The sequence below is a fragment of the Pongo abelii genome, chromosome 16, assembly GCF_028885655.2.
Source record: "Pongo abelii isolate AG06213 chromosome 16, NHGRI_mPonAbe1-v2.0_pri, whole genome shotgun sequence".
In the NCBI taxonomy this organism is placed as follows: Eukaryota; Metazoa; Chordata; class Mammalia; order Primates; family Hominidae; genus Pongo; species Pongo abelii.
In genome coordinates, this window is record NC_072001.2 from 66330920 (window position 1) to 66354428 (window position 23509).

The following is a 23509-nucleotide window of genomic DNA, read 5'->3' on the forward strand; positions in this document are numbered from 1 at the left end:
TTAGTGCTGTTACTTTTCCTCCCACATACTTCCATAACGTAGAATTAGGAAGCTTATTAAACTTTTGAGTTTATTTATTTAATATATTTGTGATAGTAGTACTTTGCTGTATCAAATAGCTAAAATCTTTGATTGATTCACTAATTGACACAGTCTCGCTCTGTCACCCAGGCTAGAGTGCAGTGGCGCAATCATGGCTTACTGCAACTTCCGCCTCCGGGGCTCAAGCAATCCTCCCACCCTCAGCCTCCTGAGTAGCTAAGACTATAAGTGCATGCCACCACACCCAGCTAACTGTTGTATTTTTTTGTTAGAGACATAGTCTCCCTATGTTGCCCAGGCTGGTCTCAAACTCCTGAGCTCAAGCGACCCGCCCACCTTGGCCTCCCAAAATGCTGGTATTACAGGTGTGAGCCACCATGCCCAATTTATCTCTTAAATTGGATTATTTGTCTTTTTATTATTGAGTTGTAAGAGTTCTGTAGATGTAAGTCCTTTTTCAAATATGATTTGCAAATATTTTCTCCCATCTGTGTTGTCTCTTCATTTTCTTGATAGTGTCCTTTGTAGCATCAAAGTTTTTAATTTTGATGAGGTTCATCTATTTACTTTTTCTTTAGTTGCTTGTGGTTTAGGTGTATGTATTTGAGAAACCATTACCCAACCCACGGTCTTGAAGACTGGCACCTATGTATTCTTCTGACAGTTTTATAGTTTTAGCTCTGATAGCTGGACTTTTCAGTCATTTTAGTTTTTATATATGGTGTAAGGTAATGGTCCACCTTAATTCTTTTGTATGTGATTATCTAGTTGTTCTGTCACCATTTATTAAAAAGACCATCTCTCTTTCCTCATTGAATCATCTTGCACTCTTGTTGAAAATCAGTTGACTGTAAATACAAAGGTTTATTGCTGGACTGTCAATTTTATTCTGTTAATCTGTGTGTCTGCCCTTACACCAGTATCAGATGATCTTGAATACTGTATTTTTGTAGTAAGTTTTGAAATGGAGAAGTCTTTTAACTTTGTTGTTGTTTTTTATAAAAACCATTAACAGTTGTTTATTACCATTATGAAGTATTATATACTGTGCATAATTGTATGTGCTATGCTTTTTTTTTTTTTTTTTGAGACAGAGCCTCTCTGTTGCCCAGGCTAGAGTGCAGCAGTGCAATCTCAGCTCACTGCAGCCTCCACCTCCTTGGCTCAAGCCATCCTCCCACCTCAGCCTCCCAGGTAGCTGGGACTATAGGCACACACCACCACACCCGGCTCATTTTGTATTTTCTGTAGAGATGGGGATTCACCATGTTGCCCAAGCTGGTCTCAAACTCCTGCGCTCAAGTGACTTGTTTGCCTTGACCTCCCAAAATGCTAGGATTATAGGCATGGGCCACTGCGCCTGGCCAATGTGTGCTGTGCTTTTATATGACTGGCGGTGCAGTAGGTTTGTTTACACCAACATCACCACAAACACGGGGGTGATGTATTATGGTACAACATTTTAACGTCACTAGGCAATAGGGATTTTTTTAGCACCTTTATAATAATGACTACCATCATATATGTGCAGTCCATTGTTGACTGAAATGTTGCTATGCAACACATAACTGTATTTTATTTTATTAACTTTTAAGTTCAAGGGTACACATGCAGGTTTGTTACCTGGGTAAATTGTGATCCTCTCCCTTCTCCCACTCTAGTCTAAACTAGGCCTGTTGTTCCCTTCTTTGTGTCCACATGGACACAAGTCTTTTATTTATTATCGAGGAATTTATAGAAAACAGAAATCCTCCCAAATTTTTTGATTCTACTATATTGATATATTTGTTGACAGAGATTTTTACTATGTATGTGTCCCATAAGCTTTAATTCACTTTTAACAATATCACTATGAGAGGTAAGTTTATTTTATTTAGGAAAATTGGACATTTTAGTTGGTTACTGCTTCAGAGAAAGAAGATGGTCACTTAAATTTCTGGCTCATGTCCTCACTACCAAACGCTTCCAGATGGAGAGCACCAAAATGGCAGATTGTTTCTTTTGAGTCTAGAAAAGCACCGCCTTCACTAGGCTTGTCCCTATTTTGGTTGAATTCTACATTGCCTTAATTTAATGTAATCAATGATATTTATATTTATGTAAAGAATAAGCTGACTATAATGAATATCCATACCCTGAAATTTAAAATAACACAATGCCCAGAAAGTAAGTATGTTCTGCTTAATTTAATTGTCTATTCTTAGAGTTAACCTGTCTTGTTTCAACATTTGCTAACAAATCATTTTTAAAATGTTTTGGTTCTTTTGTTGCCTTAATAAATATACTTTATAGTAAATATAATTTAAATATTCTTTGAATCAGGCTCTTACATTATTGCAGAGTTTTCTCGCCAACAAGAATTAGTAATAGTGATGCTAGTAGAATTGACCAGCCACACCTAGCATTCCTAACAAATCTGCATGGCACTCATGGTAAGCTTATAAATTGGCCACAACAGAAGCATGCATAAGATCACTCTGAAGATCACTTCTTTATTTTATTTTATTTTATTTTATTTTTTTATAGAGACAGGATCTCGCTGTGTGGTCCAGGCTGGTCTCGAACTCCTGGATGCAAGTGATCCTCCTGCCTTGGCCTCCCAAAGTGCTAAGCCACCATGCTCGGCTGAAGATTATTTTCTCTTGAGCAGTATTCTGTTCTTTCATTCAAGGGTTCATTTATCTCCTATTCTGAGGGTAGCATTTTATTCTGCAAGATACAACGAAAGTATCAGATCATTTTCTCCCTTGAAGCCTTATTGGTGATAGAAAACAAATATGTAAAACGTTTTAGAATCAGAAGATCATTTGATTAAATACTCATGTGAGAGTCCAGACCATCAGTATTATAGGATTTAAGAATAAGGAGAGATTAGTGATTACAAACCATTGGTAGGCAGCTTCTTTAACAAATCGCTGCCTGAAGTGGACTCTGAAGGATGAGTGTAGTTTAGGTTCTACAGAGTAGAAGGTGCAAGGGAGGGTGGCAGAGCAAGTATAGTCCTGGTGGAAGATAGAACAAAGTGCCAACAAAGCAGGAATAACGATATAGTACTTTGGGAAGGGGAAAAAAATCAGAGTGGTAGATCCCATAGGATATTGAATTAAATATTTGCCGAGTTCAGAAAGCAGTTGAAAGTGTTGTGGTTTTTATCTTTTTAAATTCAATTCCTGGCGACTTGTTTACTTATATTTTTCTTATTATTTTATGCGAATGTCAAAAGGTAAAAATTAGCAATTTTGGTTGATTTTAGTTCATTGAAAATTTGCTGGGTTTTGTTTAAATAAATAACAGATTTAGAGTATAACCTGATGCAAAGCCTCAGTGAGTATCTGGGTTTGAAGTGTCTTGTTGGACTTTCCTGATATATTGTGCTTTCTGTTTTTTTTTTTTCTTCTTAATTACATGTGTGGTTTTATTTTAGAAAAGCCAGTGAGGGTTTGAAGAGTATAAACCCAGGTGAGACAGCGCCCTCTATGCGACTGCTGGCCTATGGTAAGTTAGAACCGCATGGTTTCATTAAGGAAAAAAATCAGACTTGGCATAAAAGTCGTTTGTATCTTTTGTATCTTTGTAGATTTCAAGTAGTTTTTTATTACTGCCTTGGCCTATTGGTGTACATATTTGCTTATTATCCCCGTCTTCCAGGTTCCTCTTGTAAATGAAAGTGATTGCAAGTGACCCTTACCTGTATGTCCATTGTATATTAACCAGGTTTGAAAGTTAGATTTTTAATGTGTATGTACCCTAGTTAACTAAGATTTTCTAGATGATGAAACTGTTACTTTCTCCGAATCTTACTTTGGCTGTTCTAGGAGTACTCTTCATATTAAAGCAGTTAATATGTCTGCATATTATACTTTGAGAATTATGTTTAAGATTGGATCTAGGTTCCCCAGTTGGGCTCAGGAATACGCAGTTCCCCTTTACACTCAATTTCAGTTCTAAGCCATCAAACATAACTCTGTAGACTCTGTTATCATAAAGTAAGCCAGAGTTTTGGTGTTGTATCCTCTGTCTCACCTATTTCTTCTGTGTCTTTCTAGACCCTTTTCTCCCCTTTTTATTACTCTGCTGCATTCTGCCATTCATTTCCTTTCCTCTTACCCCTTCCCTCTCTGATTCATCATTTAGCCAAGCACATGCCTCTCCAGAGCCAGCTGTCTGCTGCTTCAGGAAGAACATAAGCACCCTTTCCCCTCCAACACACTTTGTATTAACTAGTCCTTGGAAATTTGACTTGAAATCTTGAAAGGAAAAGAGTTAACAGTGTTTTTCTTCCTGTTTAGTTTCTGGCTTGGGCTTTGGAATCATGAGTGGAGTATTTTCCTTTGTGAATACCCTATCTGACTCCTTGGGGCCAGGCACAGTGGGCATTCATGGAGATTCTCCTCAATTCTTCCTTTATTCAGGTATGTGTCTCATAGCTGTCAACATTCAGGCTTCTAGTCTAAATGATCATTCTTATTGGAGTTCACTGGCTTAGGAATTCCAGTGAATTCGAATTTATGTTATGTCTTTTAAAGGCGAAATACTCTGAGGCACTGTGAAGTAAAAGACTTAGGAAAATAAAAATTTTGGTTAGAGTGTTTTAGAATTTTAGAGTGGAGTTTAGCTTGTGTAAAATTTATTTTTATTTTGCTCTACTAACAATGTTGCTGTATAGTTGAAATGTTAGAAGTGAATTTTTAAAGGCCATGTGCTCTTTTTGGTTTTTACGATTTTATGTTATCTTCAGTAGAAGCCCTAATCTGTAATTGTCATTGTGGTGCCTTTTGTGGGAATAGGCAGTAAAATTTAATCTGAAATTGAGAGGAAAAATGGGATAATAGATGAGTTGATCATTTCATCCAAATGATGCAGCTAAAAGGACCACCTCATTTCAAGTTGCTTTTTCGTCCACGAGCTAAAAATTGTCATCATGATGCAGTGATCACAAATTTGAGAGTTGGTAGTGTACATAATTAACATAGATTTCTTCTAAGTTCCACAAGAAAACTCTTTTAAAAATAGGGGGAGAACACCCACTGTATTTTTAGTCATTTCCACAACAGTTATGCCATTGAAATAACTGAGTTCACATCATGATTTGTATATTCTTTTAATAACATCTATGCTAAAGCTCCTCAGGGAGCTTATCTTCTAATAAGGGAATAAGAGAAAAAAAAGTGAATAAGCATTCCAGTAACAGTGTAAGGTAATAATAGAAAAGATATAAAGAGGTATGACCAATTTTTTAAAATTTCTGCAGTAGTTTAGAGGCATGCTGAATGTCATAGTGATCCCCAAGCCCATTGGACTCTCATTCACCATTCCCAGTAGACCCTTTGTTTCCATTTCAGTTCAGGCCTTGACATCTCCTCTCTGGCTTACCATCATCTGCCCTCAACTGGTTAGTCTTTCCTTGACACACTATCCATGTGAATCCTGTATGCAACTACCTAATTAATCTTCCCTGCTGCAAAAATGGTTTGGCTTTTCAGGGCTTACAGGATAAAGTCAAGGCTCTTTAAATCTGGCTGCAAGTTAGAGGACGAGAAAGTGTGTTCATGGGTCATACTTATTTAATGGTGCTTCCAGCATAGCAAATTATCTTTCTTTTGAACATTTCATCATTGGCATATTTCTGGCAAATGTGTTAATGTTTGATTATACTGAGTGTTAGGTCTTTAAAACAAATGTAATATTAGTAAAGTCTGTTAGAACCCGATAAAAAGTAATAAAACATAATCGTAAGGGGTGTTAGTGCTACAGTTTGTTTTCTGTTTTCATATACAGTTAGCACAGCTCTGTCTCCCTGCTACAGGAGTTTTCTTTTGATATACAAGTTTTGCCAGCTTTTTTCACTAGATGGTGCTAATTCCCTTTAGTGACCTAGGCTGTTTTCATAAGATGTTTAAAATGATTCTTTTGGTAGTAAAAGAAAGATTCAGTACCAATTTGGGGATTGTATTTGTAATTTCTAGGAATTAAAGGAAAAATTCAATATTCAATAAGCTATCTTAATGTCTTTAGCCAAGTTAGCATGGCAGACTGACTATGTTATAAATTTGTATCTATAGAATGAAAGAACAGTGTTGTTTTATCATGTGCAAGTTTCTTACTGTTATAACATCATTCTTTGAAGCATAAACTTTGAATTACAAATTTAAGAAATTAATTTTTATTACATTTAAAAATAAGATCCCCAAATTTATATTTGTTGTATTTATGTTATTTATAACTACTTGTAATTACCATTTATTTAGACACAACTCATTTTTGCCAGGTAAATCCGTAACTTTATATGTTTAGCATACTCCATTACAAATGCCTAAATAATAATCAGAATAAATAAGGAATGTAGGGTCACTAATTACAGATTGAGCATTTTTAATCCAAAAATCCAAAATCCAAAAATGCTCCAACATCCAGAACTTCCTTCACCGACATGACGCCACAAGTAGGAAATTTCACACCTGACCTTGTGTGGTGGGTCACAGACAGAACAAGAAAAAACTGTTTCATGCACAAAATTATTAAAAATATTGTGTAAAATTACCTTCAGTCTGTATGTATCAGATATATATGAAATGTAAATGAATTTCATGTTTTGGCCAGGTGTGGTGGCTCATGCCTATAATCCCAACACTTTGGGAAGCCAAGGCAGGAGAATCACTTGAGCTCAGGAGTGAGACCAGCCTGGGCAATATAGCGAGACCTTGTCTCTACTAAAAATTAAAAAATTCAGCTGGGTGTGGTGGTGCCCACCCATGGTCCCAGCTGCTCAGGAGGCCGAGGTGGGAGAATCATTTGAGCCCAGGAGGTTGAGACTGCAGTGAGCTGTGATCGTCCCACTGCAGTCCAGCCTGAGTAACAGAGGGATACTCTGTTTCAAGAGAAAAAAAAAAGAATTTCATGTTTAAACTTGAGTCTTATCCCCTAAATATCTCGTTTTATATATATAGATGCACAAATATTTCAAAATTTGAAACACTTCTGGTCCCAAACATTTCAGATAAGGGATATTCAGCCTGTAGTATATATCTGTCTATATTAGTATGTGTTAATAAAATCCATACTATATGATACCTGTATGTACATAGGCTCTTATGTTACAAACAGGCATAGTTTATAAATAAAGTTTATGTATAGGTTACTTCTTTTTTATTTGTGGTTATGTTGTAGGCTAGCATTAAATTTTACTAGAATCATTACCCGTTCTTGGTAATTTTGTGTAGAGACAAAAGTATGGGAATTGGAATCCTAGGTTCGAATCTTATCCTGGCTCATTAATGTAGTATTTTGGGCAAGTCCATTTGATTATTGAATCACTCATTCCATACATAATTATTAAGTGTTTTTAGTCTAAAGGAGTTATACAAAGCTATGAAAATAGAGCCCAGTTACCATTCATAACTTCCATTCTTAGTGGGGAATAAAGACAAATGGCTAATTACAGTAAAGCATAATCAATGCTACAGGGAAATGAGGAAGAGCCACAGGGCACAAAGGACAGGCTGTAACCCATGCTCCCAGGCCACAGTACCTTGGCTTTGCAGCATTTATCACAGGCGTGATTAAGTAATGGTATAGTTATTTGTTGAATGTCTTTTCTCTCCAGTCGGGTGCTATGCCATGCAAGTGCAAGAACAACATCTGTGTTGTTCACTGCTGTGTCCTTGGCATCTTGTGGAGTCCTTTATTTCTAGATGGCACTCAATAAATAACTTACAGAAAAATGAAAGCCAGGCACGGCTTATGGAGGAAGTGCCATAACGAGTAGAGATTTACTTAAAGGGTGAATAATAGCTAGGCAGGCAAAGAAAGGAGTTGTCAGGGAGAGATGTTCCAGGCAGAGGGAAGAGGCCTCTTTCCTCCAGGCCTGGAGGTTAAGAGCAGCATTGTTCACAGGGCAAAGGAAGTCTTGTCCTTCCATCTAATCTTCAATTTCCTGATCTTTCAGGAAGGGCAGAAATAATGCCTAGCTAAGAGTTGTTGAGAATTAAATGAAATTAATTTAGAGAATGTGTATTTAAGTGCTTATAAGCTCTAAACTGGCCTAAGAATATTATTAAGGTGGAGAATTTAGCGCTTGAGATGAGAAAACAGAATTCAGAGAGAAGATAATTTTGCTAGTATTATATAGAATCTGGGTTTTTCATTCCGAATTGCCTCCCTTATGCTTTAGAAGAAAAAATGTCTTTAGCTAGTACTAGCTAAAAATGTCTTTTAGCTACTAGTAAAAAAGAACAGCTGATCATTTTATTTTTAAAAATTCCCCAGACCATTTCATTTCTATTATATTTTCTAGACAGTGCGCTTAAAACCTAGGCAAGCTTTTAAACTTTTTAGCCACTAAACCTTTCACAAGGGGAAAACCAATATGGGTCAGACCACATGTGGAGTGTTGTATTGTTCCAAGCATTGTGATTTAACAGGAATACTGAAGAAGTAAAATTCACATAGAAAGAATGTTGTCAGTATGGTAGAAGATCTAGAAGCCATGGCCTGTGGGTTATGACTGAAGAAAGAAAAATATTGAGCTTAAAGAAAATAAAAGAGGAATGTGGGAGATTGTTTTTGTCCCAATTTGTCATTTCCTGTAATAAGTCTCGTGGTGGCTGGAATGTTCTTTTCCACCCTTTGACTTTGAGCTCAGTCATGTGACTTGAATTGGCCAATTAGTGGTTATGATGTAAGTTAGAGGCTTAAAAAATATTTTCATGATTGGACCTTCCTTCTTGGACTCTGGTGCCATGAGAAGAAGATACCTTGGAAACTTAATGCCCACTTAGCCTGGACCCTTGAATGAATATACCCAGAGCCACACAGAGCCCACCCCAGGAACTTGCAGCAGAGTTTTCCAGCTGAGCCCAGCCTTTATCAGCAATGCACAGTCTCTCAGCTGCGGCTGAGCTTTGGCCTTGGGAAGTCCTCCTGTGTCTGTGGCTGCCACCACCCAGCAGCAGCCTTTGGCTTGCTCTGACCTAGTTAGAGATACCCTGCCCGTGTTAGGGGAAGCCAGGTGATGGCAATTTCTACGCTGGCAGGAAGCCAGTATTAGACGCAATTGCTGTCTTAGGCCATTAGCTTTGCAAGGACAGAAAAATAGGTATCAGGAATGAGGGAAAGGAACATGTGTGAAAATGAGGGTGCTTATGAATCTGTGTGTTAGAGCATTTGGGGTATATTCAGGAAGGGTGAAGGAGCCAAACAGTAAATGTTGTTTCTTTTTTTTTGAGACGGAGTCTCGCTCTGTCGCCCAGGCTGGAATGCAGTGGTGCCATCTTGGCTCACTGCAACCTCTGCCTCCTGGATTCAAGCGATTCTCCTGCCTCAGCCTCCCGAGTAGCTGGGACTACAGGCGTGTGCCACCTCGCCTGGCTAATTTTTTGTATTTTTTAGGAGAGATGGGGTTTCACCATGTAGGCCAGGATGGTCTTGATCTCCTGACCTGGTGATCTGCCTGCTTTGGCCTCCCAGGTGTGAGCCACCCTGCCCGGCCATAAATGTTGTTTCTTGAAGATAACACTGAAACATTTTGCTTAGAAATAGGTTAGAAATATTCACTACCAAGATACTTTGACTTAGAAGATTATTAGAAGAGGAAGTCCATTATCGACTAGACAGTTACAGTCGTCACAAACTGATATACAGTACTTGTTAGAATTATTCCGCTTTCTGATTAATGTATTACAACATATGAAAATTATGGAAGCTCCTTTTATTAATCTGGGTTATAAACTAACATTGATATTCTTATGGTTAAGTTAGGGAAGTTTTTTTGGCTTAAGAATATTAGAACAGGCTGGGCATTATGGCTCAAGCCTGTAATTCCAGCACTTTGGGAAGTTGAGGTGGGCAGATTGCCTGAACCCAGGAGTTTGAGACCAGCCTGGGCAACATGGCAAAACCCTATCTCCACTTAAAACAGAAAAAATTAGTCGGGCCTGATGGTGCACACCTGTAGTCCCAGCTACTCAGGAGGCTGAGGTGGGAGGATTACCTGAGCCCCAGGAGGTCGAGGCTATAGTGAGCCATGATCACACCATTGCACTCCAGTCTGGGTGACAGAGTTGAGACCCTGTCTCAGAAAAAAAAAAAGAATATTAGAACAAAGCAAATTTGGGGGTTAGATTTACTGAAGGACTTTTAGAATTTTATATTTAGGAACATTAACTGAGAAAGGTTTAGTAATTAAAAGGTTGTACTCTAGAGATACTATTAGCAAATTTTCATTACTAGCTGGAATTTGTTCCTTTTACTAATGAGAAGGATTTAAATAGGATGTATGTAGCTGTAGCCACATGTGTGTGGCAGAATAATGCAGATATCCGTGTCTGTTTCTGTTGGACCTCTTAACCAACTGCAGAGGGAAGAAAGAGTAAATCCCAGCATTCTAACGTAGCACATCGTGATAGTGAAGGCTGTGATGACCATCAAAGCCACCCAGAAACGAGTGCTGGCTGCATAAATGAGCTAAGTATGAACATAGCACAGTATTTTAATACATGTCCAAGGGATCTCCTCTAGATATTGTGTTAATAAAATGGTAAACTGAAAGGATGAGGAAAGGTTCTATGAGACTGTGTTTCATGTGTTGTAATAGTCCCAGCGGCTAGAAAGTGCCTGGCCCATATTGGCCACTGCATACATACTTTTTATGTGGATTGATGAAAGAGGGGAGGAAGAAAATAAATGTAAGAGTAATACAAAGTCAGAGGAAGAAATAATCTACAAGAATGAAGAGAAATGCATTTTTGTTTTTATTTTTTATTTATTTTTTTGAGACAGGGTCTAGCTCTGTCACCCAGGCTAGAGTGCAGTGGTGCGATCATGGCTCACTGTAGCCTCAACCTCCCTGGCCTCAGGTAATCCTCCCACGTCAGCCTCCTGAGTAGCTGAGACAACAGCCGCACAATACCACACCTGGCTAATTTTTGTATTTGTCGTAGAGACAGGGTCTCCTTATGTTGCCTAAGCTGGTTTCGAACTCCTGGGCTCAAGTGGTCCGCCCACCTCAGCCTCCCAGGTGCTGGGATTATAGGAGTAAGCCACTGTGCCTAGCCAGGAATGCATTTTTAATACATAGTCAGGTACCCAGGAGACTTGGATATAAGTGGTCATTGCTGGCTGCTGTCTCACTTTCCCACGTGATAGTACAACTCACTGAGAACCCTGGCTTATTCGTCTTTGAATCTGTAGACCATAGCACACGGTAGCTACCACATATTAAAAAGTTGTGGTTTGCCAAGCACTGTTTTTCCTTGTAACAGCCCTATGTGGTATTATCCCCATTTTAAAAATAAAGGAAATGGAAGCTCAGAGAGTTTAAATAGCTTGTCCAAAGCCACACAGTGGAGCTGGGATTCTAACTCAGAACCGTCCGACTCTAAAGATAATATATATAACCTTCAGGCCAGGCTGTCTAGATGCTCAGTAGATTGTGTTGAATGTAAAAAAAAAAAAAAAACAGGAGGAGGGTAGATGTTAGGAAATAATTTACTGAGGAGAGGTGGCATTTGAACTGGATTGTAAATAAAAGTAAGATTCAGATGTGGTGAAATGGAGAGGGGTGGTGCTGAGGGGCAGAGTCTTCAGACAAAAGGGATAATCTATTTAAAAATAAAAAAGAAAACCAGAGGTATAGACAGAGTGAAGAAGAGTTCTGGTTTTCTTCCATAGGATGCAGTTGAAGATTAGTAGAGAATATGGTGTCAAGGTAATTGGGGTGTAGATTGTAGAGGTCCTTGAATGCTAGTCTGAGGTGTATGGACTTGACTTTGGAGGCAAAGTCAATCCATCAGACTTCTTAGTAAGAAGGACCAAGAAATGTGGACCTAGAATTTGGAAGAAAGGTCAGGGCTAATGATGTCTTGAGGATGCTTGCCTAAAACTCACAGTAATGCTCTTTTGGACAAGAATAGACTGAAACTTCTGTAAGTGAGAGAATTTTTGTTGTTGTTGTTTTTGTTTTGTTTTGTTTTTGAGATGGAGTCTTGCTCTGTCGCCCAGGCTGGAGTGCAGTGGCACTATCTCGGCTCACTGCAAGCTCCACCTCCCGGGTTCACGCCATTCTCCTGCCTCAGCCTCCCGAGCAGCTGGGACTACAAGCGCCCACCACCACGCCCGGCTAATGTTTTGTATTTTTAGTACAGGCGGGGTTTCACTGTGTTAGCCAGGGTGGTCTCGATCTCCTGACCTCATGATCCTCCTGCCTCGGCCTCCCAAAGTGCTGGGATTACAGGCGTGAGCCACTGCGCCCAACCCGTGAGAGCATTTTTAAATGAGCTGTAGGCCTTGACTATAGGAGCATAATTGTGACTCAGTGTCACTGGTAAACACTTCTTTCCCCACTCAGTATTGGTCGCAAAGAAAGAACATCCAATTGGAAAAGGCAATCAGGTTTTATTCCCTGGCCAGAGAATGGAGAAGGTGAGCTCTTGCGCTAAATGTACTTTCTCCTCACGCAGCAGAAGGCATAGGGGGACTAGGTGTGGGGCGGGAAAGGAATGTTAGCATGTGTGGGATGGGACTCCAGACATGAAGGTGCTATTCATGAACATATGCCTTCATATATTATATGTGCATGAAATGGCAGGGATTTTCTTTCAGGGGAGGGAGTTTTAGCATTGTAAAGATATGCTGATGATCTAAATGCAAATAGGAGTCACCTATTCCAGTTTGTGCTGGTTTTGCGAGGTCTTCCTATGGTATCTGGTCAGGGGTCAAGAAGCTCTGGTGCCATCTCGAGCCATTTGGTTTCTTTAAGCAGCTGTGCCTATAGATAAAGGAACTAAAGAAAAACAGTTAAAAAAAACAAAAACAAGAACTAAGGACCTTTCCCGGTTATTTCATCAGGGCTGCCCTGGTAACATCAATATTCAGAAAGAACGGCAAACATAAGCTGCCAAACAGATGACACCTTAATGGTGTCATTGCTTTCTCTTGACATTTGATTGTCATCTAGATTCTGAAAAACTCTTAGAGTATGAACACTTTATGATTTCTTTAAAAAATCAGTGTTTCCATTTGTGTCAGTTTCTGCCTTGATCTTTTCTGACACAAAAACTTTAAAACTTAAATTGCACTCCTGGGCATCTTCAGTGGTCTCAGCTCCCCGCTGTCACCAAGCATCTCTCTCCAGGGAGGCTTCCTTTTCCAGGGTCATCACCAGGGTTAAAATACATCACTTTAGCTTCATCTGCCATAGCGTCAAAACTTTGGAAACTGTTTCTCTTCTACTTTAGTTAAAATATCTACCACCGTTTACTGAAATGATTACACGTTTACACCAGATATAACAGCTTTCTTTAATCACAACAGTTACGTCTTTTAGTTTTGCATGTTTTAGAATTCATATCAACGAAATAATACGCATTTTTTCACGATACGCATTTCTTTTCTATATAACATTAGATTCTTGAGATCATTTATATTGTAGACCATATAGTATTCCATTGTGTGAATAGAGCATGATTTATTTATCCATTCTGGTAATGATGGACATATTTCATTATTACAGACAGTGCTGACTTAAACTTATATATGCTCCTTGTGCAGATGTGTACGTTTCTCTAGAGCAATGGCTCTGAAACTTGACCGTGCCTCAGAATCACCTGGAGGGCTGTTTAAACACGGATTGCTGGGCTCCCACCCCATTGTTTCTGATTCAGGAAGTGCGGGGTGGGTCCCCATAATTTGGAGTTCTAACAAGTTCCCAGGTGCAGGTGATCTATTAATTTCAGAACTAATTGCTTCAGAGTGTAGCTCTAGCTGCAGAATTGCTGGAGTGAAATAGAGAATGCAAATTCCTCTTTAATTTGTAATGCTAGACTGTTTTCCTATCAGCAGTCTGAAAGAGAGTTGTCAGACTTGAATTTTTGCCAGTCTGGTGGGTGTTAATGATTTCTTATTATGTGGTTGAAAGAGGAAATCTAGATGCCTTTTTATTTTCCATGTTAACCTTTGCAGAATATATAGGGCTTGCCCACTTTAAATAAAGACTGTTATCCAGCACACAAGATACACAGACAACACACACACAGAGGTAGTGTTCCCCAGAAAAAACCTGGTGGTGCTGATCAAATTCAGTGCCAGTTGCTTAAGAAGCATTGTAGATAATTACTGTGATTTTAAATATTTTTCTTTTCTTTCTTCTTCTTCTTCTTTTTTTTTTTTTTTTTTTTTTTTTTTACTCTGTTGCCTAGGCTGGAGTACAGTGGCATGATCTCAGCTCACTGCAACCTCCGCCTCCTCGGTTCAAGTAATTCTCCTGCCTGAGCCTCCCGAATAGTTGGGATTACAGGCACGTGCCACCATGCCTGGCTAATTTTTGTATTTTTAGTAGAGCTGGGGTTTCACCATGTTGGCCAGGCTGGTCTCAAACTCCTGACCTCAAGTGATCTGCCCGCCTCGGCCTCCCAAAGTGCTGGGATTACAGGCATGAGCCAGAGCGCCTGGCCATGATTTTAATATTTTTCCATTGGTCTTTTTCAAAAGGATCCGAGGAAAAATTCCACTTTAGTGAGGAGCCTTGTTTAAACAGAAGATACTCCTTTTCATTGAAGTCTCTCTTTACTCGTGCAGAAGGCTCAAATGAGCATTGGGGAAAGCTGGCTGGACATCACAGTAATCTTATTGCATTCCTCAGGGAAGCTGCCTGAAAGCCAGATCTCAGGTGACCTTCTATTGAACAGGTTTACATTCTAGACAAGAAGCTGTGGCGGTCAGTCTCCTGTTCCGCAGTGTTGCTTTTTGAGTGTGTCAAGGCCCTGTTTCTGTCAGGTGGTGGTAAACTCTCTCGCTGAGGTGTGGTGGACACCCTGAGAGCCCGTGCACAGTGCCAGGGCTGTCAGTGGCTCTGATGTCTGTAGGAGTGACACTAATGGTTGGCTGTCTTTCAGCTTTCATGACGCTGGTCATCATCTTGCTGCATGTGTTCTGGGGCATTGTATTTTTTGATGGCTGTGAGAAGAAAAAGTGGGGCATCCTCCTTATCGTTCTCCTGACCCACCTGCTGGTGTCAGCCCAGGTGAGTGTTGCCGCCGTGCTCAGACTGTATTCTGGTACTCAAGTCTATGTATCTAAAATGGTAAATTCTACTCTAGATGAAATACATGCTCATGAGAACATGAGGAAATTCAGAAAAGCCATTTAAGTGAATGAATGAGTCATCTAAGTCTTACCACAAAAAGACCACCACTTTTAATTTTTTGGTGTGTCTTATTAAAATATTTTTTTCCCTGCTGTTTATTTGCAGTGATTTGTCTCTCCCTAACCTAGGTCAGTTTGGAAAACTGTTCATTCTCTGTGACAGCTGCGTGGAAAAGTTGCATATTCCAGACTCGGCACCATGACTGGACCTTATTCCTAGCTCTCGTATAACACATGTCCTTGGCTAGCATATTTTATTTAATATAGTTTTTATCTCTCTCTCTTTCTAATTAGAGTTTGATAATCAAGGATGGGGCCTTATCTTCAATCTTCGTATCCTCAATTCATGGCACATAGTAGGTGGCCAGTAAATGTTGGTGTATATTGAATAGTTGATACTATTCTTTTTAATGATTAAAAGGAAAGAACCTAGGAAGTTTGAAAAGTATATACCAAAATGTTCATAGTAGTTCTCTGTCAGTGGCAGATTTCAGAGAATGATTACATAATTGTTTTATTAAAATAACACACCTACAGAAAAGCACACAAATCAGAAGTATACATCTTGATGAATTTTCACAGTGTGAACACACCTGTGTAACTAGCACCTAGATGAAAATCAAAACATTCTCAGCCTCCAGGAGCCTCCCTGTTCCACCAGTCACTGCCCCCACTGAGGGTGACCATGACGCTGACTTCAACACCACAGCTTGGTGCTGCCTTTTGGTATTTCTGTCAATGGAATCACACAACGTTTGCTCTTGTGTCTGGCTCCTCTTGCTCAGCACGTTTGTGGGATTCATCTTCACATCACTATAGATGTCTCACTCATTGCTGTATAGTATTCTACCGTGTGTCTATACCATAATTTACCCATTTGACAGCAGAGAGGCATTGATGTTGTTTCTAGTTTGAGATGGAGTCTTGCCCTGTTGCCCAGGCTGGAGTGCGGTGGCACGATCATGGCTCGTTGCAGCCTCGACCTCCTGGGCTCAAGTGATTCTCCCACCGCACCCTTCCAAGTAGCTGGGACTATGGGCATGTGCCGTCATGCCTGGCTAACTTTTAAATTTTTTTGTAGAGATGAGCTCTATGTTGCTCAGGCTGGCTTCGAGCTCCTGGGCTCAAGTGATTCTCCTGCCTCAGCCACTCAAAGTGTTGGGATTACAGGCGTGAGCCACCACACCTGGCTTTCTCATTTTTAACTATTGTGAATGGTACTGCTATGAATGTTCTAATGTATATCTCTTGGTGAACACACAACACACACACACACACACACACACACACACACTTCTTTTGGGTATATGCCTAGGAGTGGGACTGCTGGGTCATGGGGTGTACATGTGTTGACTGTTCATACCACTCAATTTTCAGAGTGATTGTATCACCTTACACTCTACCATCAATTTACAAGTTGTGGTTCCTCCACCTCCTCACTGCATTCTCTTTATTGTTAGTCATCCTGCTGGGTATGTCATGGTATCATAAATACATAAATTGATAAATTATAGTAAAAGTTTTCATTTACATTTCCCTGATGATTAATAGGTTGAGCCACATGTTGTGTGGCTCCGTTGACAGAAATACCAAAAGGCAGCACCAAGCTGTGGTGTTGAAGTCAGCGTCATGGTCACCCTTAGTGGGGGCAGTGACTGGTGGAATCAGAGAGGCTTCTGGGGGCTGAGAATGTTTTGATTTTCATCTAGGTGCTAGTTACACAGGTGTGTTCACACCGGGAAAATAAGGTTGAGCAAGTCTTCAGATGTTTGTTGGCCATTCGGATAATTCTTTTGGAAGTGCCTGTTCAAATATTATGCCTATCTATTTTCCTTTTGATTTTTAGGAGTTCTTTATGTTTTCTGTAAAAGAAAAAAATCTTTTGTCAGATGTATGTATTGCAAATAACTTCTGTGGCATGGTTTGTCTTTACATTCTCTTAATGTCTTTTGATGAACAAAAGTTCTTAATTTTATATAGTCTGATCAGTTTTTCTCTTTTTGGTTTCACTTTTTGAGCTTTTTAATAAATATTAACCTAGCTGAATTTTAAGTTTTAAAATTTGTTCTATTTTTCTCATTTTTGGGTTGTAATTTTCTACAACAATCATGTATTGCTTTTGTAATTGTTTAAAAGAGGAAAAATGTTTTTTAAAGAAGAAAAGAGCAATACAAAAGAGTGTAGCACTCTGTAAAATGAGTTAAAATTCAGTGGATTTGAGGTATAGAATTATTGTGAAGAATAATCTAGCAAATGCTCAATGCCTGCCATGCCCACGGAGGCCTCTTGAGAAGAGCAGTCTTTCTGCATAAGGTGCTACCTGTAAAATCTACCACTTTCTTCAGGCCTTCTTTGATGAGTAAAAACAAGGAGATCACCTTGTTTTTACCCATCCTAGCCTCATTGCAATTATAATTATGCTGTCTTAGCATTCATCACAATTTGTAACTAATTGTTTCTTCATTCATTACCTGCCTCCCTTACTAGTACAGAACCTCCATTAGGATAGAAACTTTGGTCTCACCAAGGTGTAGACAGTACCTCTCAGCATTCCATTAGTGTTCTTTAAATGAATACACTTTTGGAACCCACAGCAATTGTGCAACTGAAAAAGACTATTCCCTCATGTTCCCTTGAGTACTAAGGATTCATACCAAAGTAATTTGGACTTGTCTCACTTTCTTGCAAATTCTAAGAACCAATTTAACACAGAAATGAATAGAAACTAGTTACATGACATGCATCTTGTATTGTATATTCCATTAGGTTCTGCCTAATGACTGCCTTCTAGGGTTACCATCTGAATACAGCAAAGCACGGGACCAACAGTATCTGTTGACCAGCTTAGTTCTACATGCCTCGGGGCCTTAATGCGTGACACACATCATATGTTTGGTGAAACACACCCAAGTTCTTGAAAGTATTCCATGCTTCCCTTTATGTTTGGTTATTCCACATGTTTAATAAGCTTGCTGTTATTACCCAAGCTGATTTATTTTTCTTTTGCAGACCTTCATAAGTTCTTATTATGGAATAAACCTGGCGTCAGCATTTATAATCCTGGTGCTCATGGGCACCTGGGCATTCTTAGCTGCGGGAGGCAGCTGCCGAAGCCTGAAACTCTGCCTACTCTGCCAAGACAAGGACTTTCTTCTCTACAACCAGCGCTCCAGATAACCTCGGGGAACCAGCACTTCCCAGACCGCAGACTACATCTTTAGAGGAAGCACAACTGTGCCTTTTTCTGAAAATCCCTTTTTCTGGTGGAATTGAGAAAGAAATAAAACTATCCAGATATGCGTTCCATTCACTTGGCTTTCACGCAACTGCTCTCCGAAAGGGGTGCTCAGTGGTGTGCATCCTGGCTGCACGAGAATCACCTGGGACAGCGTAAAGCCAACTGATTCTGGGCTCCACCTTCCAGAGCTAATTGGCCTGGGCACGTGGTGAGTTTTAAACGCTTCCCAGGTGATTCTGATGTGCAGCCAGGTAGAGACCCACTGGTTTGGTATCCAAATAGGAGCTTCCTGAGAACACCGTAAGTGAATGAGAATCTGGTGTTTAACTGTCTCCTAACTCAACTTGTGCTGAGCAAGTAAGTATCTGAATGTCAAATCCTGGTTATCTTTTATCTTCCTAAGTTCCGAAGTCACAAAAGGCTAAAGGGCTATCACCCCTGTTCACCGTTTTCGTGTACTTCACCATCTTAGGAGAACACGGTAGGTTGGGCTTCTAAATGCAATAATAAATTACGCTGACTATGATAACTTAGCCAAAGTGAGATACAGATTAAGCCGTATTTTTCTGAAGTTCTTCCATTCCAGGTTTTGCTTTCTGAGGCATTACATTGTTTTTGAGTATAGATTACATTTTATTAACTAAAAATGATTGTTTTCTGACTTCCTTGGGAAGGTATTTTAAAATCAGGAATTTTTATGCAATGTCTATAAGCCTGTTTAAAGCTTTCCATGGGCTCTGCCCCAAGGCCGTTGGCTGCAGCGTTCACCATCTGAGTACCAGTTGCTGGACTAGTTGAGGTGAAGTGCATTGTTTTCTCTCTGAGCAGCTGTGCAGGGAGCTGAGTGATGTGCCCTGGGACAGGCTTCACTGGAGCTGGTGGAAGTATAACCAGAAGCACAAGGAAATAAGCCAAAAGGGTGTTGTTGACACTTTTCATTTGCTCCTGTGATACTAACAACAGTTTCACCCAAATGGTTTAATGTAATATTGGAAATAGATCTTAAACTGCCAAATCTCACACTATTGCATAATCCATATGATCTTTAGATCTAGTCAGTGTCTCTGGGTTTTGGTAGCAGATACAGCGTTCCCTTTACAGGAATACCCAAGGTGTTCTTTCAAGCTTCCAAACAGGCCCTTTGATTTCCTTTATAAAGGGAAAATGCTGGCAAATCGTGCCTTTACTATTAGAAATTGTTCCCAGTTGATGTCTTTTGGGGAGCTGGTGGTGTGAAATGGAAATGACCTATACATTAAAGTGATGTCTCAGTGAATACCATACACGCAGTAGAACATTCAAAAGACAGGAGCAGCAATCCTGAGGGGCTGGGGGAGTGACAGTGGCAGGACAGATGGGCGGGTTTGACAGATTGTGGTGGGAAGAAGAATGATCATGTTTAAAGCTAACATAGCCAGTGTTTTGGGCTAGCCACACATCATTCCAGAGACCAAAACCTTACTCATGAACTAGACCTTTATCGATATCAGTGAACCCCCATGTTTAAAATATTAGAATGTTTAGAGATAAAATAGAGATAATAGAGATAAAAGAAGAGGAGGGCTTCTAGCAATGCTGTAAACAGTCTGATAAGCGACTGTGGTTGTTCCCCTAAAGTTTACTTCAGCACTAACACTAGTGCTTCCGCTGGAGTTTGCAGTTTTCCAGCTTTATACAAGATTTTCCTTTGACTGGAAGAGTCAAGGATATAGAGACTCAACAGTGACATTTATTGTACAGCATCAAGGGGAATAAGATACTCATCAAACTGGGATGATTCTTATCGAAACATGGTCTTCTTTGAATAAGAAAAATACATAGTTGGTTATTATGGACTTAAAACTGTGTTAAATGGATATTCTGATAAAATATTTGCTGATCTGTAGAGTGTGGAAAATCTGAGAATATTAGCTTTACTCATCTTGAGCTTTGTTGATGTTCTCTGTATGCTGATGATTTCATATTAACTAAAACTGGATATTGTAAAATCTCATTTATAAGAACTCAGATGAGAAGAAAATTTTCTTTGATGGTGAGACTGTTGTCTTAGTTCAGGAAATTATTTAATAATGCTTTGTTACCTGTGAATGAAGGAACTTTGTAATTCTGATTTCTCCTAAAACATGAGCCTTTCCAGAGTCAGCTTAGACACTGTTGTCGCAAATAGCCATGCTTTGCCTTATGCCAAGGAGGCCCAGAGGGAGGGCGTAGTCTTCCTCTGTTGCTGTGCATATATTGAAATGCTTTTTTTTTTTTTTTTTGCATTTGTTATCTATAATGAGCTTTCTGAGCCCTGATGATATGTGAGACAAACAGGAGTTATTGATGTTATACACTCCCTTCCATTCAGGATTTTCTGCTTGGAGGGAAATATGTTGACCTTAGAGAATTGTGAATATTGTTGCAATTCTTGAATATATTACCATGTGAATAATAGAGACTGTGTTGCTCTCTAGTGTAAGCTATATTTATTTTTGATTCATTTGAATTACTAGTTATAACTGGAGAAGTTTTGTTACCTCTACCCTGGCCTGCCTGACTGGCAGTATAATAGCAGCAGCCTCTTTTAGAGCATCTTAATGAAAACATGGATGAAAGGAATTAATGATGATATCTGCAGACTGCATAGAAAATGGCTTTTGTTCCCAGCGTTAACATTTTCTTCTCAATCACATTTCAATGTTTGCGGAGAGTGGCAGATTCACACCAGAAACACTAGGTGTTCATATCCATAGCATGGATGCAGAATAAGCAGTTGGGAGAGAAGCTTCCTCCTACCTGGTACTCCTCCCATTCACCTCAGCCCAGCCCCAGACAGGCGTTAGCGTTCAGTGTGGGCCCTCGGGCAGCCCTGAAGCCTGGCTGGGTCACCAGACGGGGGCAGCCTGTGATGGGCACCAGCGGCCTGATTCCGGGGAAGAGTTCCTGGACGGTGTTGGCTGTTTTTGTTAGCTCAGTTTTTTTCTGGGCTCCACCATTCCTAACTCCAGGTAGACAAGATAGATGTCACACACAACAATTTTAAAGTATTTTGCTTAGTGCATTTTGTTTATGATTGCAGTGTTTGTTTCTTATTTAACAGGCTTTTTACTTCATTCTATTAAATTTTAGTGTTTAGAAGAGGCGGGTACTGTCACTGTGTAAAATATGTAATATTCTATATGTTATACCATGTCATATACACTTGCAATATCAGACCTTGCATTCAGTATACAATGCAATTGACTCTTTGCAGACCTGCATTTTTCAGTGAACAATAAAAAGATTGTCTGGCACTCCTCATTTCCTGTGTTTCCTGTTCTGTGGAATGGTGTATCCTTTAGTATCTGTTACTACCATGTTTTGTCTCCTTGTGAAACTTGGATGTACATTCTGTTGTTTATGACTGATCAGTTCAGAGACTTTTTTCAAAGAGAAATTCTTTATCTGATTTAAAACTCCTAAGGCTTATTTCATATCTGTGTGTTTAGGAGTAGTTTGGTGTAGAGCATTTCCTTGAGGTATCTTAAACCAAGCCGGGGGAATCCTCAAAGATCCTGGAAGCTTGCTTTGCAAAATCACCTAATTGTAAAATGGTGAATTTAAAGAATGTTGCATAATAGTGGCTGAGGATTGGAGTCCGGTGAAGAGGAGAGTACAATTTAGCTTTTACCTGGTGATTCTGAGTAGCCTATAGAGTTCTTTTCTCTTTCTTTCCCTTGGTGAGGAGACAGTGCAGCTAAAGGGTTGAGCTTGGCCCTCGCCATCAGACAGGATACATAGGGGATTATGATACGAAACTCAAAACTATTTGATGCTGGTTCACTCTGGCTTGAAATGAGGCTGTTGCAGGCTATGTTGATGACGTTATTGGATGAAACGCTCTCAGGTCCCAAGGGCTCTTTGCTTCTAACCTGTAAACCAGTGGAAGAGGTGGGCATTCCTCCGTTATCAGCCCAGATTCGTGTACAATTTCATTGGCCCTTAAACACTGAATTTTTGTTCTAATTTAATTGTTACTTGTTTGGCATTTAGTTGGAATGGAGATTTCCCTGTGACCAGCCTCAACACATGAGAAACCTCTAATGGAAAGAAGTGCATATTTTACTTTCACCTCTTTGAAAATGCTGAATAGAAGGAACCTCTGGACAGGTTATGGTCCCAGTCTCAGTAGAAGAATTAGATACACTCTAAGGTGACCATAATAGATTATGAGTCCCAAGCAGATCTTGGCTTTAATGCTCAATTAATTGATAAGTGGTACTTTTTGCCTCAGTGTGGATCACTGTAAATCCTTCTAGCTACTAGTAAAATTACACATTTTTTAGAGCTTGCACAAAATCAGATGGAGTTTACAGTGATTATTCAGGGCTTACCAGGCATGGAATACTGCTTAGACACTTCAAAAGGATGGAAAAGAACGAGATGGTGGGGATCTTTGTCCTTGGAAAACATATAATCTAACTGCACAGATTAAAACACCTAAGTATTATTTCAAGGCAACTACAAAACGCACTACAAATTATGGAATAATATAGAATAGCTCGACTACTAAGATGATGCTTAAAATTTAGAAGTGGATGAAGGGCACTGGGTAGTGGATATAGATAGGTGATAGCCGAGGACTGAACCCTGGGGCAGTCAATTGAAAGGTTGGAAAGGAGAGAAGAGGAAAGGAAAACCAGAGGAGTGCAGTGGCTTGACAGCCGGTGGGGAAAGGGTGTCAAATGCTGCTGGATAATGGGTAAGAAGAGGAGAGAGAATTGATTGTTGTGTATGGAGAGATGGAACTTGCTGGTGACCTTGATAAAAACAAGATGGAAATCAGAGTGAACACCTGAATAGAATGGATTGTACGGAACAGGAGATAAGGAAGTAGACACAGCATTGAGAACACAGGTATTGTAGAGCAATGGGATGATAACCTAAGGAGGATGTGGGGGAAAGAGAGTTTTTTTTTCCTTATGATGTAGACTGTAACTGTAACTGCATGTTTATGTTAAGATAAGAATGACTCCATAGAAAGGAAAAAATGACGTAGGAGAGGGATAGGATAGTTGCCAAAGCAAAGACCTGAAAGAGGGAATAGAGGGGGAAATTCTTTTATTTATT

At 39.6% G+C, this 23509-nt stretch overlaps 1 protein-coding gene across 2 annotated transcripts in view; it reads left to right on the top strand.

Annotated features, from left to right (window-relative positions):
• The window catches only part of APH1B (aph-1 homolog B, gamma-secretase subunit), a 28202-nt gene extending 6502 nt beyond the window's left edge, over positions 1 to 21700 (top strand). Inside the window, 4 exon segments of one of the 2 annotated variants that reach the window (NM_001131558.1) lie at positions 3467 to 3537; positions 4332 to 4454; positions 14931 to 15058; positions 18190 to 21700. In NM_001131558.1, coding sequence (NP_001125030.1) covers positions 3467 to 3537; positions 4332 to 4454; positions 14931 to 15058; positions 18190 to 18357 — 490 coding nt within the window. In that variant the 3' untranslated portion in view covers positions 18358 to 21700. 2 annotated transcript variants of the gene reach the window in all.
• Positions 21701 to 23509: the final 1809 nt, after the last annotated feature.